This window comes from Mizuhopecten yessoensis, unplaced genomic scaffold, assembly GCF_002113885.1.
Source record: "Mizuhopecten yessoensis strain PY_sf001 unplaced genomic scaffold, ASM211388v2 scaffold11181, whole genome shotgun sequence".
Taxonomy (NCBI): domain Eukaryota; kingdom Metazoa; phylum Mollusca; class Bivalvia; order Pectinida; family Pectinidae; genus Mizuhopecten; species Mizuhopecten yessoensis.
In genome coordinates this window covers 624,544-641,360 of record NW_018408920.1, presented here as the reverse complement: position 1 = coordinate 641,360, position 16,817 = coordinate 624,544, and the positions used below count along the sequence as shown (strand labels likewise).

The 16,817-nt window shown below is 37.0% G+C and overlaps 2 protein-coding genes across 2 annotated transcripts; one reads left to right on the top strand and one right to left on the bottom strand.

Annotated features, from left to right (window-relative positions):
• Window positions 1–1,375: 1,375 nt before the first annotated feature.
• LOC110440433 (leucine-rich repeat and fibronectin type III domain-containing protein 1-like protein) lies at window positions 1,376–2,914 on the bottom strand. Its single transcript, XM_021483510.1, has one exon. It carries the CDS (start codon window positions 2,912–2,914, stop codon window positions 1,376–1,378), a length of 1,539 nt encoding a protein of 512 aa, XP_021339185.1.
• Window positions 2,915–6,315: 3,401 nt separating this feature from the next.
• On the top strand, window positions 6,316–14,946 carry LOC110440432 (acid-sensing ion channel 5-like). The gene is made up of 7 exons (XM_021483509.1): window positions 6,316–6,461; window positions 6,627–7,167; window positions 10,472–10,631; window positions 11,135–11,191; window positions 12,233–12,410; window positions 14,007–14,098; window positions 14,735–14,946. The coding sequence occupies exons 1-7, from the start codon at window positions 6,316–6,318 to the stop codon at window positions 14,944–14,946; spliced, it is 1,386 nt and encodes a 461-aa protein (XP_021339184.1).
• The last annotated feature ends 1,871 nt before the right edge of the window (window positions 14,947–16,817 follow it).

The following is a 16,817-nucleotide window of genomic DNA, read 5'->3' as shown; positions in this document are numbered from 1 at the left end:
TAACCATACTAATCTTTAAATATTGTAATACAACATTGATACACATTTGATTGGAATGCTTGCACTCCGGTCTACTATATGGTATTTTAACAACCAGTATACCCGTGCACGAGCTTGCAGTAGACGGAAAAAATACACAAAGTATTATGCGTCATAAACTGGATGACCAATGCAATGAGTAAAACGGACTGATTTATGTATGATACATAGTTGTTTACTTATTGATACATGTACGTAAATATATGTACACTATAGATAAAAAATACACAATTTGAAAAAAAAGGACAAAATCTTCTAACAGCAGAAGTCGGGGTTCATACAATATTCTGCAGTGGTCACACTGCAGTACCACACAGTCAGCGACTCTGCGTGAATGATGGACCACCCTTAGTCGTGCGCACATAGGGTGCAGCAGCCGCGGACACTATGTGTTGGTTATACCGTTATAAAGTACAATATTAATAGAGTCATCTGACATATATAACTTTTGCATTTAACTGGCATGAATTGCATACAAAAGTATCAGGTATTTACAATATTTAGATATCAGTTTCTATTACGGTAAAGGAATTAGTTAAGACATGTAAATGATACATTATTGATGACTTTACACTTTCCTGGTTAGATGTGAAACAATTTGACGAGAGCTACAAGTGATACAGGGGACTACAAGCCTTCCTTAGCACTTTGTTTCTACTCCAATCTCTTGTCGAGGTTCATAATGTTTGTCTTGATTTAATTATTCATCTTGTTATTCCAAGCGAATCGACACTTTGAAATACCTGGTATTATTATAATATTTTCGATTGTTCAGCTGTTTATCAGTTTTTCGCTGCTGTTCGTATTCTCGTTATAAAAATGAATGTCTGCGAATATTGTTTATAATTCTCCACAAATTCTGTATAAAAGGACTACTGTCACTTATATCTTAATTTAATATGCCGTTTATACATATACTAAAGTAACATTTAAAATGAACTAATATATTACCACAACCACCGTTGGAATTTCTGCATGAATAGTTAATGAAAGGTTCATTTAGAATCGCGCTGAAAAGTGATTGGCTTGATCCGAATGAACATTGATGCGGATGTTCTTCCATTTAACACAGCAGACGATAACAGAGATCACGGCAGTGATCAGTAACAAGCTTCCTACAACAACAACTGATACAATAGCTAATATGTCTCCTATTGAATCTTCTGTCACTGTCCCGTTCTTATCTGTATTGTTGGCAGCGTTGTTTTTCTTACCTTTGTCAACCGTCGTAACACCAGCCCTATTTGTGTTGCCATGGATTGTTCTATCCCATGCACTTGTTCTATCCCATGCACTTGTTCTATCCCGTGCACTTGTACTATCCCATGCACTTGTTCTATCCCATCGATTTTTCTATCCCATGCACTTGTTCTATCCCATGGATTGTTCTATCCCATGCACTTGTTCTAGATTTCCTGCCTCCAAGCGTTGTCATTATTCCTGTTGTCGACCTGTTAGTCTTACTCTTCACGCAGTAGACGATGACGGCGATGAGGACGATTACAAGTAGACCTCCTCCGCCAGCTCCTGCTATCATCATCATGTTCATTCCACCACCGTCTTCGTCTTCCATTTTCGTCCTATTAGTTGGTTTGTCCTCATCGCTATCGTCGTCTGTCTTGTCATTGTCAGCTGGTGTGATGTTTGCCGGGTTAGGGTTTACATGATCGGGGGCTTTATGGATTACCGTACCCCCATTAGCTGACTGATGCTCGCTGCTGCTTACTATCGTATTTGCGGTTGTAGATTTCAAAGTACTTGTAGTTGGTGTAGTCTGTGGCGGCGTTGTTGATGTGGTTGTTGTCGGCGTTGATGTTGTCGGCGTTGTTGTTGATGTTGTCGTTGTCGTCGTCGGCGTTGTTGTCGATGTGGTTGGTGTAGGCGTTGTTGTCGATGTTGTTGTTGTCGTCGTCGGCGTGGTTGTGGTTGTGGTTGTGGTTGTTGTTGTTGTTGTTATTGTTGACGTTGTTGTGGTGGTGGTTGTTTTGGGGGTAACAACTATTTTCAGTTGATGACTTTTCTGACCGATTGAATTGCTGGCACCGAGTGTCCACGTACCGTCATCGGCCTTTGAGACGTTGAAAATGTCCAAGGATCCTGTTCTAGAAACATAGTAGTTTGAAGTGTTTTCGTAAGTGAATTCTACATTCTTTCCATCATATCTTGTCCAGGTCACATCCGGATATGGATATCCCCCCAATTCACACCACATCCGAAGGGATGACGTTTCCATCACAACGTACGTTTCAGTTGTACAATTGACTATTTGGGGTGCAACACACTTAAACTCTAAATCAGGAACGCGCAAAATCGGAGCATATTTCAGACGTTCTGGGCCGTAGCAAACTAATGCGTCACTGGCATATTCAGGGTCCAGAGCCTTTTTCGTTGAATGCTTTAACCATCGTATTTCGCAATTACATTGGAGAGGATTTCCCGACATTTTGACGGTCGTTAGATGTGAAAACGTGTCGTTGTACCGTTTGGGCAGTCCCTTTAGAAGGTTTCTCGATAAATCCAAGTGTTGTAAGTTCGGGAATACAGCCCCAAAATCAAATTCAATTTTCCATATTTTGTTTCCATGGACATCCAAAAGTCTGAGATGTTTCAAATTTGTGAACATAACAGGAAGAAGGCGTTCCAAGTCCATTTCGGCAATATAGAGTTCTTGCAGATTCGAAAGACTATCAAAAGTCTTCTCGCTCAGCTCACAATGCGGATTCCCGCTGATCTGTAGGGAAACCAGATTTGTTAGCCCCAAAAAGGTCTTGTCAGTTATACGGGGAATGTTGTTATATGACAGATCTAGATAGTTCAACGAACCACGTGATAAGAATGTGTCATCTGCGATTGTGTTAATTTCGCAATGAGCCATTTGTAACGAAACTAGTACAGGCATGGATTGAAAGTCACTCCGATGTAAGGTAGGGGTACTGTTGTGTGTCATGTAGTTTCCATTAATTGAGAGTCATTTGATAGTATTGGTCAGTGGTGACGGAAACGCCGTGAATCCTGTACTGCAACCAACCGCCAAGGTGCTTGGGCACATACAACCCGTTGGACAAGGCATAGATGAAACGAAACTCACAAATACAAAGAATACAATTCCAATGTAAGTATTATTATTCAATTCGATGAAATATTCCATCTTGATGACAACTTTTTCATGTATACTTAGTTTTAAGAAGTTGTTCGTTGAACGCTTTTTCTTCGCACAAGATCCAATGATACGGTTAGAAAAGTACATATATACTGGGTTAACGCTAAATAAATTGTCAAAAAGGTCATGGAATCGAATGGAATAAAACTGTATGGGGGTTCAAAGTTTACAGGGTTCACGCATTAATCGGAATCCACTGCAAATGCGCTTCGACACGAAGTGCTGGTTTCGGTATGAAATAAATGTCTTTTTAAAAGATGATGTTGATCTTCAGTATTGAAGGTGAAATCCTACCGTGATTTATAACGATTCTCTGTGGAGTATCCATGGTAAATAATCAGTTACTTACAGTTATCAGTTTAAATAGATTGGACACAATCAGTCTTTGCCTAGTACTAGATACTTTATAGAGTGCAGTCACCAGATAAAGGTGTTTACTACTCTAAAGATTTATTATTACGGGGGCTTTGATAAGTTCTTTTTACACAACCAATAACATTATCTATGTGACATTTCGATGACTAGTACAATATGTACACTGTCACCTTCATCAAACAAATGACCAATGAAGCGTATGCACACAAAAGTTGTAAAATCTGTACGAGTTGTCCGTACAATCGATGTCGACTTCGGCTACGCTGGAAACGTATTTACAATAGTTGTTATATATGTACCGATATGACTCAATTTAGCTACGCTTTGTATACACGAATTAATTGATGTATATGTGTACTGTAAAGCGCTTTAGAGTGGCTTATGTTAGCTAGATAGGGCGCTATATCAAATGTTGTATATTTAGGTCCTCCAGTTCTTCAGAAGAAGTCGTTGAAAAGAAAAAGTTGATGGACGGACGACGGACGACGTACGACGCAGTACGGCATAAGCTCACATGGCCCTTCGGGCCAGGTGAGCTAAAAACATGTGATTGACTGGAATAACTCCAAAGTTTTGGACAGAGAGAGCAATCTGTTCAAGCAGCAGATAAAGGAAGCCATCTAAATCGAGACGAGGTGGCTCAAAGACTCTCGCAATCTATGACCAAATGTTAACAAAGCGTAGCTAAATTGAGTCATATCGGTACATATATAACAACTATTGTACATACGTTTCCAGCGTAGCCGAAATCGACATTGATTATATGGACAACTCGTACACATTTTTCAACTTTGTGTGCATTGGTCATTTGTCTGATGAAGGTGCCATTGTAATCTAGACTAAATGGTTCCAACAAATGCAATAAGAAGTATGGATAATGGTTATATTGTGCAACCCAGCGCATGCAGCTGCCAACCAAATGTTGTTTATAAAGGACGCTGTAACTACTGAGCAAAAGGGGGTGGTACACTTATTCAGATAAGCATCCAAAAGATGTTATGGGAAATGATAGCATTTAGTTTTAGAAGAAAAAAAAAGAGTAAAAAATATAGTTTTACCTTTTTAGTTAGGTATTAGAATAGCGTATTGCTTTCTATTCTGCTTTCTATGATAAAGTTTCTCCCCCAACCCCCGACTCCTTATCCCGATGGAGTCATTACATTTGGTTGGTCGATTCCTTGGATAGAGCCGAACAAACTTTGAGAACATAACAATTACTTGAGCTACTGTCGAGGTCAGAGAGGTGAAAGACGTCAAAAACTTCTTCGAAAGAAATGTGAGGTCTAGAGTCATAATTCGGCTTGTTAGATTAAAAGCAACAAGATGCCTCGTGTGAGAACTACTTTCTGTAAAGGCAGAAGACCCAAACACTTTCAGTCTCAAATATGTTATATAGGAAATAAATAGATTTTGCAACTGTAACAAGAAAATGCAGCAATGCTGCTGGACTCCAAATGAAAATGACTAACTGACAGTTCAAGAACCTCGAGGGAATGGATCCTGCAGACTTGAATTTATCAAATTATAATAATTTTATAAATTGTCAATGTCATTAATTTTGCTTTAAGCACTATTGTCACTCAATATTGTCACTCAATATTTGTTACAAATATTTTTAATGACAATGTACCTATTATCTGGTAAGATTTCCAGACAAAAATGATATCAATTGTGTAGTTTTGTAAAAACAATATTGTATGCTGCAAAGGTGACAACACAACCACTTATTCTGCCGTCACTTTATCCAAACTTGAAACTGGAAATCTACGCAGAGAAACTAATGTACCGTTCAGACTGGACCATTCTAAGAGTGACGTCTTCACATGTGAAGATAAAATATTTCGTATATCTTCACTGCATTATGATATGTTTTTATCAAAAGGAGAATTCATGATATTTCACTAGAAAACTGCAATAATTACAGATATCGTAGGGTTTACTATAATATTTTTGAAGACAGTATGCGGCCTTAATTTTCCAGAAGGCTTTCACGCATGAGGAAGCACTGGAAGTGACAAAGTGTTTACAGATCAAACCCCCGCGGCGTTTTGCGCCGCTTTCGGTTTGAAAAAAAATGAGCTGGATCAGTTTCGGCAAATTATAAGCCACATTACATCAATGCTATTGATCCGATAAACCAATACCGTAACGTAGACATCCACTTTTATCATGCACTCTTAAAGGATTTGCACATGGACAGGTAATCGATACAGATCGTTTGGGCCTCTTGTTTAGGAAATTAACTCGCAATTTGATCCCCAAGTAATTCTTTGTACCTATGATGAAATACATATGAAATATGAACACATCATATTGATTAAAGCATGTTGAATAAGTTGTATTTGCTGATAAACAGGTCTGTTTTGAAAACACACGGTTAGACAAAGATCGAAATCATTGTGAATGGGTCTTTAGAGAATGGGTTAATGTATGATGCGAGTAGTTTATTAATCTTAAATCAATTAGTTGAGTGGTTTGAACTGATGATTGCGATAATCGAGTGACACCTGTAAGATTGACCGACATACAGATGTATATATGAGTAGTAACCTCATACGATTACGCTGACGTTCATCAATTATTTAAAAAAAGGAAAGTGAGGTTTGTAATTGCAATCAATATCGTTGAAGCGATGTGCGAAGCGTGTTTGGTTCATATCTCTGTAATATTCTGTGTTCGTCCATTAGTGAAGACGTATTACTACAGTACATTACATAGTGACCACAGGTCTAATATCCAACATGGAAGAAACCGATAATAGTAACTCTAATAGCGACGAGAAGACATCAAGGAAGCCCTCTACAGGTGTGGTTGTCCAAGACTTCCTTTCGTCTGCAACAATCCATGGGTTACACAAAGCAGCCGCCAACGAAAGTCTTATTCGAAGGTATTAATATGGTTGGCATGTCTCCATTTTACCATACTAATTATACATATCTAAATTAATCTCAGTTGCAGATCTTCAAAATTACAAAATGAAATATGGTAACACTATGGTCTTTTACTTTTATTGTTTTAAATCAAAGCTGTCTATAACTTTATCAATTTTCAGATGCGTGTGGATTATTCTGCTTATGGGGATGATTACAAGTCTATCAATATTTACTTATCTCGAACTGAGTATGTACTTCCGGTATGAGACGCGTACGAGCACTCATGTTTCTAAGAGAAAACATGTCGAGTTTCCTGCTGTCACCATATGCAATATAAACCAAGTGAAAAGCAGTGTTGTTGATTGTGCAGACTTGGAATTCCTGATGTTTCACGAAAGCGAGTTAAGTCACTACGCCCAACTACCGATCCACCGTCCGAACAATGGCACGTCTATTTCCGGTGACGACATCGACAAATGTATGCGCGCCCATTCACATAATTTGGAAATATTCCGGTCATGTTTCTGGGAGGGACGTCAAGTGAATTGCAGCCATATTTTCGACGCCAGCATAACTCCCATGGGAATGTGCTTCACATTTAATGGTGTATTGCCCCAACAGAAGTCCCGGATGTATGGTTCTGTAGGGGGTCTACGGGTGGTCATTGACATTGAACAGCACCTTTACTTCTTCCCAGAAACACTGCAATCAGGTATTAAGGTCAGTAAGACAAAGCGAAGGCCACATGAAAAGTATATATTGTTTGCTGATCTGTAACATAAAGGCTTCAAGCTTATGCAAGTTGTTTTCCAAAAACTTTTAAAAGACACTTGAAAAATCAAGGAAAAGCCACAAACAAATGCCTCGTTATGTAATAGGAAAACAATGCTATGATCTATGATGGGTGAATTTTTTTCCACCAGAAAAATTACTTCGGAATGGAAGGGTAGGAATGTATATATCACAAGGAAGTTAATACACACACAGTTTGCGTGAGGGCGGGGTGGGGGTTTCAGGTTGGTATGTTAGAGCTATTTCTGGTCTCCAGGGTAAACAACAAGTAAGACTGTAACAAGTAATGGGACGGATTACCCGTTGTTTCTACACTAATCTGCGCACGGAAGTCGAGTTCATCCTTATTGCGGTTTAGAAAAAATAATGGAATAAAATCGTTTCATGCGATAGTTCACATGCACAAAATGGATAGCCGTTGATATTATTTTGGTCAGATTGATCGTATGGGGCATCCTGTCACGTTTTATGCATGTGTTGAAAGAAATGTCCGTAGTTACTCACTATTAACCTTAATCGGAAATTAACAATGTTTGTCTGTCATTCAGCACTGGTCTCAATCGTACTACAGAATCATACTGCTTACACTCACACGAACAAACTTTATGAATATGGCATATTTTTTACCTTTGATTCCCTATTCTTCATTTAAATTTTCCCTTTATCTGCTAACTGCTAAAATACTACGAAATTAGTAAGAATACAGCTTTCAGAAAGGTATAACGGTAAAAAGCAAATATCACATTACCTTACCTGTACCATGGGTTTCATGTTTGTTACAAAAATTACTTCTTTCAGAGCGTGAATGGAAGTTTAATACGCTCTTTATAATAATGACTGAAAAATAAATTCTTAAAATTATAATGACTGTCCATTATTTTGGTGAACTGTGATCCGACCTACCTTACAATAAAACGATTTCATCGCAAGCGCACGAAGAAACGGCGCGACAAGCGGGAACTCAACCGTTTAGTCAAAGATTAATGCTCGTACAACGGAACATTTGTGCCTTGACTTATCTAAATGTTTGAAGGCGATATAAGAACTAGTCTCCCTTACTTTAAAAGCGACGAATCGTGATGTACATTCCTAACACTAAATATTTCTGTCTGCTTTAACTTAAACAGGTAATTTTGCATGAGCCGACGGAGACACCGCTCCCGCTAATGCGCAGTTTCCTGGTGGGTCCTGGTTTGTCAGCAGAAGCCGTACTTTTCAGGAACAAGGTAAATCGATATATAAGAGACAAGGTTATAGTCCGTTCATGATTCGATGGTCTCGATCCATACAAAGTTAAATGTACATGCATAAGAAGCAACTATTACGAAAATATTAAGGCTCGAATAATCTGCAGAAAATAATTCAAATTGTAGAATAGGAGAAAGATTATTCCGCTCCCCCTCACCGAATGTCTCCCTCATTCTCAAGGTAGGGGAATATTCTATTAAACAACAAAGTATAATAGAAAAAAGAAGGCTTGTTTATCAAAGAAGAAAATAAGAAAGATTAATTCACAAATTAGAATAGGAGAAAGGTCAATTCACAAAGTAGAATAGGAGAAAATTCATTCACCAGGTAAAATAGAAGAAAGATTCATCGACTAATTAGAATAAAGGAAAGATCAATGTAGAATAGGACAAAGATTAATTCAAAAAGAAGTATAACAGGAGAAAGATCAATTCAAAAAGTAGAATAGGAGAAAGATTAATCTACAAAGTAGAAAAAGGAGAAAGATTAAGTCATAAAAATAGAAAAGGAAAAGAATAATTCACAAAAAAGAATGGGAGAAAAAATAATTCGCAAAATAGAAAAGTCACAAAATAGAATAGGAGAAAGATTAATTCACAAAGGAGAAAAGGAAAAAGATTACTCCACAAAGTAGAAAAGGAGAAAGAGTAAGTCACAAAATAGAAAAGGAAAAAGATTAATTCACAAAGTAGAAAAGGAAAAAGATTAATCCACAAAGTAGAAAAGGAAAAAGATTAATTCACAAAATAGAAAAGTCACAAAATAGAATAGGAGTAAGATTAATTCACAAAATAGAATAGGAGTAAGATTGTCACAAAATAGAATAGGAAAAAGATTAATCCACAAAGTAGAAAAGGAGAAAGATTAAGTCACAAAATAGAAAAGGAAAAAGATTAATTCACAAAATCGAAAAGGAGAAAGATTAAGTCACAAAATTGAATAGGAGAAAGATTAATCTACAAAGTAGAAAAGGAGAAAGATTAAGTCACAAAATAGAAAAGGAAAAAGATAAACTCACAAAATAGAAAAGGAAAAAGATTAATTCACAAAATAGAAAAGTCACAAAATAGAATAGGAGAAAGATTAACCTACAATGTAGCATAAGAAAATGATTAATTGAAAGAGTAGAATAGAAGAAAGATTAATTCACAGAATTAGAATAGGAGAAAGATTAATTCACAAAATTGGAAAGGGAAAGATTAATTAACAAATTAGAAAAGGAGAAAGACTAATTCACAAAATAGAATAGGAGAAAGATTAATTCACAGAGAAGAATAGGAGAAAGATTAATCCTCAAAGTAGTTGACAAATTAGAATAAATGAAAGATTAATTCACAAATAGAATATGCAGAATACGGAAATTGTAAGGCTCAAACACTTGAACTACTTTAAATAGTATTATTTTATATTATTGGCTAAGTTGAAATCTTTACTGACGGTCCAATAGACGGTATTACATTCTGATCTAGGAGCTTTCGCTAACTTTTCCAAACCCAATGTTGGCTCCTCATTGGCCCTTCCGGTTCTAACTCGACCGTTTTAAGGCTGCCTTCTCCATAATGATTCCCTTATATAACACAGTCAGTGTGAACAAACATTCTCTACCTTTAGAATCTTTAAAAACAATACAAGTAACTTGATATTTTTATTCGAGACAGACAATAAATTTACTTTAACAGTTTTACGCAATAAAATATTAGTCATAGAATTAATCCATATTTGATCAATCAGTAGCTACCAATTGTATTTGAACAGAAATATACTTAGAGGTTATCATATTACCATTTCCGTTTCCTACTCCGTAAATCAGCTCGAGACTCCCATACAAGCTCGAGGGGCCGGAGGCCCGAGTGCTGATATAACTTTGTACAATATCACATCAACGATGAGATGCCTACTTTGGTATACAAATAAAGTAAGATTAAGTGAAAAAATCTCATATCACACTTTTTATGTTTATTGGATTATCATTTCCTATCACCAGAAAATATTACTTCCCCCTCCTCACGGTAATTGTGTGGATCAAGTGAGTGACGCCAACCGTCTCACGAGGTTCCACACGTATTCCAGTGTGGCATGCTGGACAGAGTGTTTCCTGAACGCAGTCCTGTCTCGTTGTTCGTGCCGACATTACTACATCAGTGGTAAGAACCCGTATGTTCAGTGGTAGAAGAGCAATAATTGTGTATACGTCACGATATTAAGATTTCATGCCATCTTGTGCATAGCGTTTGCTCTTGGGTATATTTTATATCTCGGGTGTTAATGACAGGGAAACGCGTTAATCGTTACAAACTTTGAAGAGACCACAAAAACTTACCGATTTTAGTCCCGAAGAACAAACATTTCGACATCTTTATCGATTTGTCGGTTTGCTTTCTTTTGCCTTTCGTGCTTGTTTACATTTCATGGACACATGCAATTATATTTATTTGTCAGACTTTTAGAACGGTAAGTGCCTGTGAGCAGACATTTGATTTTATAGACTGAATCTTTCCTGTGACTAAATGGCAGTGTTGTTCTGATACACATTTTTGTGCAAGAGGCATTCCTTGTACTATCCTCTTTCTATGAATTTGAGTTCTAGAAATTCACTTGACTTATAATGATTTATCTCGTCGTAGTATTTAATATCCATCCTCCACAGGTTCCGAGAGACTGTGTAACCATGACGAGCTGGTCGACTGTTACGTGGCAATCACAGGCAAGTTTATCAGCAACGTAAAGACATAAACATATATAATGTCAATATATTTTTTCTGTAATCTTTGCACAGAGAGCATATGCCCAAACAATCGAGTAATGTGCAATCAAGATGGCATTTATGACTTATAACTTATAACTTAGGGCATTACGCTATCTTAAACCATAAAATCCACTGTGAACTAGAATATTTAATAGCCAAATTTACACCAGATCTGCGATGTAACGACTCTTTTCATTGGTTAACAACCAAGGATTTTTGGACTACAGACCATGCGCGAGTGTGTGTGTGAATTTTTTTTCAGACCAACACACTTCCAGAAACCTCCCCCACAAATGTACCGGTAAACAAGCGAGTCACGGGTCTATTTTCATTTGTCAAATGAGGGTACCCGCATTTTATTTTGTTTGAATTTGAAGATTTGCTAGTGAACAATCAAAAAAGCGATTTTACCTCCAGGTTAACTTAAAACTTGCTAAACACGTGGTCAGAATGTTCCGTTCCGTTTTACTTACCGCGTTGATTTGGAAGAGGTTTTGTAAATCTATTAAATGCTTATTTCATGTGTTGACGAGCAATGTCGATAGATTAGTTGATTCGATTGATTGAAATTAATACATAAAGGCATCACGTGACAAACGTTAGCTCGCGCAAAAGAACAGTCTAGATTAAATAATAACATCATCTAGGTCACCATGGTCAAAGGCGTATGGACATTGAGGTGGCCACGAAAAAGACTTCAGTTACATTCTTCATATGTTTGTGAATTATGATGGAATATATATACTCCGGATTCGAAAATGTTGGAAAAGTTATCAACTCATGCCCCAAGCGGCTTCGTTAATTATTTTCCTCGATTTTCTCATCTTCGATATATATTCCACCAGAACACACTTACATACCTTGATTATTAGTATTTTATAAACCAAACTAAATATCTTTTCGAACATTATGATTAGACAGAGTTAAATGTCTCGTTTTCATAATTAACGAATTTGAAGCGGATTAAGCACGTACATAATTAATGTGATGATGGTTTAGATTTACATGTCGACAACCTCACTGAGCTGGTGACCGCAAGAAATGGATGTCAGACGTGTCCCCAGGTTTGCACCACTTACACATACGATTGGTCATTATCCTACGCTGCTTTTGGCTCTCAATTCGTCAACGAAAGACTTGTTAATGCCAGCTTTTTCCCTAACAAATCCTATATAAGGTATCCTTGTTGTATTTCATTATAAACTGATTCATATTCACGAAACCGTTCTCATGTTCAAGCATAAATTAGCCAATATTTTTGTAACTTGCGTAAATCATGTTACACCTTGAAAAGTAAAGAGTAGATAAAAAAAATCAACATACAGTTCTTCAAAATGTTTCTACAACATTAATAAATTTGATTTTTTAATAATTTTCACGGTAAAAAGAAATGATGCTTGGACACAGAATCTGATTTTGAGCTTGAGAACGGTTGAGCTTGAGAACGGTTGAGCTTGAGAACGGTTTCATGAATACCGGCCCTGTATCTTGGACCTTGATATTTTATTACTTCCGATACTTTTGACAACATTTTTAGTCAGTATATATTATTCGTTTTGTTTACCTATAGAAGACGGAATTGTACATACAAAATAGTTTCCAGATTGAAACAGATTTATATATGTGTAAAATTTTCGGGTACCTTTTGAATATTTTTAAATGTACAATGCATGTATACATCCGCTATATGCACATTTTATACACAGTTTTCTAAATAGACCGAAAACATGTTTGTTTTCGTGAATGGTCTTTTCATATCGCCAAGTTTATGTTACATGTGGCGCTTATGACATAGTGTTTCAGATGTATTCCAGATGCATGATGCAGCTTAATGATATACACTGAAACGATGGTTACATGACAACCTATTTCAAATTACCATTGTCATTTTTAGGTCACCTGAGCTTTAGTTCAAGTGACCTATTTCTATCCGTCTTCGTCCATCGTCGTCCGTCGTCCGTTAACATTTTACATTTTTAACTTGAGCTGAAATACTGGCAAAGGGATTTAATTGATATTTCATGGGAAGGTTACTGACATCTCCCTGACCAAGTGTTGTTATTTTTCGGGTCGATTCAAAATCCAATATGGCCGCAACGACCGTCATTTTGAAAAACTATTTCAAACTTAAAGTCAAGTTCTGCTGGGCCGATTGAACTGAAACTTGGTAGGAATGATCGACTCATGGTCCTGACAAAGTGTTGTTATTTTTCGGGTCGATCAGAAATGCAACTTGGCTGCCACGGCCTCTATTTTGAAAATAACTATTGCAAACTAAAAACAAGTTCTAATAGGCCGATTTAACTTAAACTCGGTCTAGGAATGATCAGCGCATGGTCCTGACAAACTTAAGTTAACGTTATACTTAACTATTTTTTACTCAAATTGGTACATATTTTCAACAACAACAACAAAAAAAAAATACTGTAGGACTCAGGTGACCGTTAAGGTTCATGGGCCTCTCCTATTTCTACCAATCTAGTCTCTTTTTATGTCTTATTTTTCCGGTCGCTTTACACCAGGAAAAGTTTTGAAAAGCTAGGGAAATGGAAACCCAACAATTCGAACAACTTTGAACCTTGATTTCCATGACATGCCTTTTTCCTTTACAATACTAATATGTCAACGATTAAATTGTCTTCAATCTAATGAAATATGAACAGTATTTTGATAAGATTGACCGTAATTTAAAAAAAAAAAAAAAAAAAAAAATGGATGCTGACCAACAGCAGAGTTTGTTGCTGTCTAATTACAATTTGTTGTATATTCCTAGCTCCAACTTCATAGACCTGACGTTGTTTTATAACTCGCTGTCTGAGACAGTCGTGGAAGAGGTGCCTGCCAAGATGCTCAACGACATTGTCGGTAAAGTATAACTATGAAGCAGTGGGAATTAATACCAATTGTAGGGCATCATCATAATACAAACCTGATAGAACCACACTGACACAAAATACCGCTAACACGTCTGTCATTGGGTTTTTTCTGTTCAATTGGGTAATAGCTAGTGGCACATCCTATATTGTTTTTAAGAAATTGTGTGGACAATGGCGGACTAAATGTTTCGAGTTACACAAAGGCAATACTCCGTAAATGGTCACGTATCAATACGCCTGGTAGGACAAACACGACTACAAACGATACATTGTGTTGGTAAACCTTTATATCAGATTTACAGAAGTTTTATGGAATCTCAGTAACTGTTAATTCGCACAGTTTTGTAACGCTTGAATTCAGAAAGAACAATAACTGAATAGTTATGGGAACAATGTATCTAATACACGAACATGTTCTCTTTCTGCGTCTACGAACTGCTTTTCAAGTAAGTGATTCATTTATTTGTATTTCTGGTGATTCAATGTTTCAAAGGAATCTAGACATAATGTTAACAGAGGGACGTATCAATACCACATGTTAGAAGAATTGTTATCATTCGACGTTCCCATATCTTATCTGTTCTAACGTTCTAATATTTATCAAATAATTACCTTACTTTTGTAGGAAATGTTGGCGGGCAGATGGGAATGTTTCTGGGAGCTAGCATTCTGTCTATTGTAGAACTGATAGAATTTTTGTGCTTGCTTATTGCAAAGCAAAGGAGCGTATCACCGACATCTACTAACCAGAAATACAAGGAAGACAATACAAAGGGTACCACACCTGCGTTAAGCACTATCACCCAGGAAAATGCTTTACATATTCAGGATGCATAACACACCAACCCGTATTAAAATAAAAAACTAATGTAAGTGGTGCAAATAGGGATGACGTTTTGTTCAACATTCCCAGATACAAATGCATCGATCTGGTGCTAAAGTATAACGTCTTCTAAAACAGTCGGGGAAGAGGTTCCTGTTAAAGGATATCATTCTGGTTCGTCTGTCTTGGATTCTCTCGACCAACATATGAAATCCTGACGAGGCCGACATTGTATACCAAATCGTGTTCCTCCTATGGTGCTGTAAGGGGTTGTAGCCTCAACCAGAGGACGAAGTAGACCGACCAACATATTATCGTCGCGAATGATCTTCAGAATTCACGTTTAGGTAAAATCTAACACTGACTCAAAATTCAACTATTGAGATTCAGCAGAAAATGTCATCCTAGTGCCACTATGTCTGTATAGTAATGGTATGATCCAAACAACAGGTACGGTTTCCACACAAGCCTATTGGTGTGGATCACGGCGACTCACGAACTTTAATGATTTTTACCACGATGGACAGATGAAGCGTGAATGTGTTGCTATCCATGCACCAGTGCCGTTAATTAGGAAACATTGTTATTTGTTTCTCGGGATAATACTTAATGACTCCCGTAAAACATGATTAATCGAGCAGAACACAGAATTGTGTTTCCGTAAAGACATAAATATTTCATATCGCAATAACAAAACAATTAAGCCACTGTCGTCTGCATGACCGGGTGAACTTGAGCGCTAATGCGAAACACGAGTTTTTATTGTAAAGAGATTATCAATTAATTGAGGTTTAATAATATTGATGGTTACCAATGCAAGAGTCCTATTAATGTAGGTTGAATTCTATCATGGTAATCGATTACTCCTGATTTAGATTAATTAGTCTTAATGGAAAGTTCACAATGTAGGTATAATGCCCATTGGGTGACATAACAATGGGAACCGCCTGGTTCACTGGCCTTCCTGGTAAACCTGTATTAGGACACGGTAACGCGGGAAAACACACACAGTCGCATTACACGGACATCTGGCTGACCACATCTCCTTTTTAAAGTTGAGCAGCAAATTCCAGTTTTAAAGACTTTGTGTCGGTCAGGAAACAGAACCAATAACCTTCCTCGCTCGGGCGAACGTTAACACCAAGACCAAAAACGATGTTTTGATAGACTGTAGACCGAAAATTAAATTAGTGCACGCTGCAGTCATTATAGACGACATGATTTTAACCGACAGAACATACCATTGAATACCCAAATACAGATAAAAAGTGTGCAAGTAAATGTTCATGGACAGTCTTGGCATATCCTGGAATACATTTACTGCGATTATATCTTGATGACAATATCTTGTCAGTCACAGACAACGTGTTATCTGTATCTGTTTGAACTGCATCCGAGTAATCACAATCTTTTATTAAAAGCTTATTATGTATTCTCTGCAAATCGCTTTACTGTGTATGCTTGTATTGCTATACTGATTCACCGTCGATACGGTCATGTGGCCCTGCATGACCTTATTGTGTTGATGGACCGGTAACACTACTGTGGCGAATTCGAAGAATGACTTCATGGTGTAAGGGCTCCTCAGAAGATATGTAGATCAGCTACTGCTATTCATTGCCGCAATGTACATGAACAAACATCCATTCAATTTATATTTTACGTTACGATAAACTACAATGAAAAAACGTTACCACACTTTTTGTAAATTTGACATATTTTTAATATAAGTATCGGACAGAAAACCATAAATAGGACCAGCCAGAACTCTAGCCTACACACAAACTTCAAATGTTCGACTTCTTCCGATCAGCTGATTTTGTTGAAACGAAAATATATATCTAGAATCTAATAATAATCAACACTTTATATTCCTTTCATTTTT

Excerpts from the sequence above, each read along its gene's own strand:
- LOC110440432 (XM_021483509.1), top strand. The coding sequence starts at position 6,316 with ATGGAAGAAACCGATAATAGTAACTCTAATAGCGACGAGAAGACATCA. Across the intron at positions 10,632-11,134 it reads CCGACATTACTACATCAGTG|GTTCCGAGAGACTGTGTAAC; the intron begins GTAAGAACCCGT and ends CATCCTCCACAG. Across the intron at positions 12,411-14,006 it reads CCTAACAAATCCTATATAAG|CTCCAACTTCATAGACCTGA; the intron begins GTATCCTTGTTG and ends GTATATTCCTAG.
- LOC110440433 (XM_021483510.1), bottom strand. The coding sequence starts at position 2,914 with ATGGCTCATTGCGAAATTAACACAATCGCAGATGACACATTCTTATCA.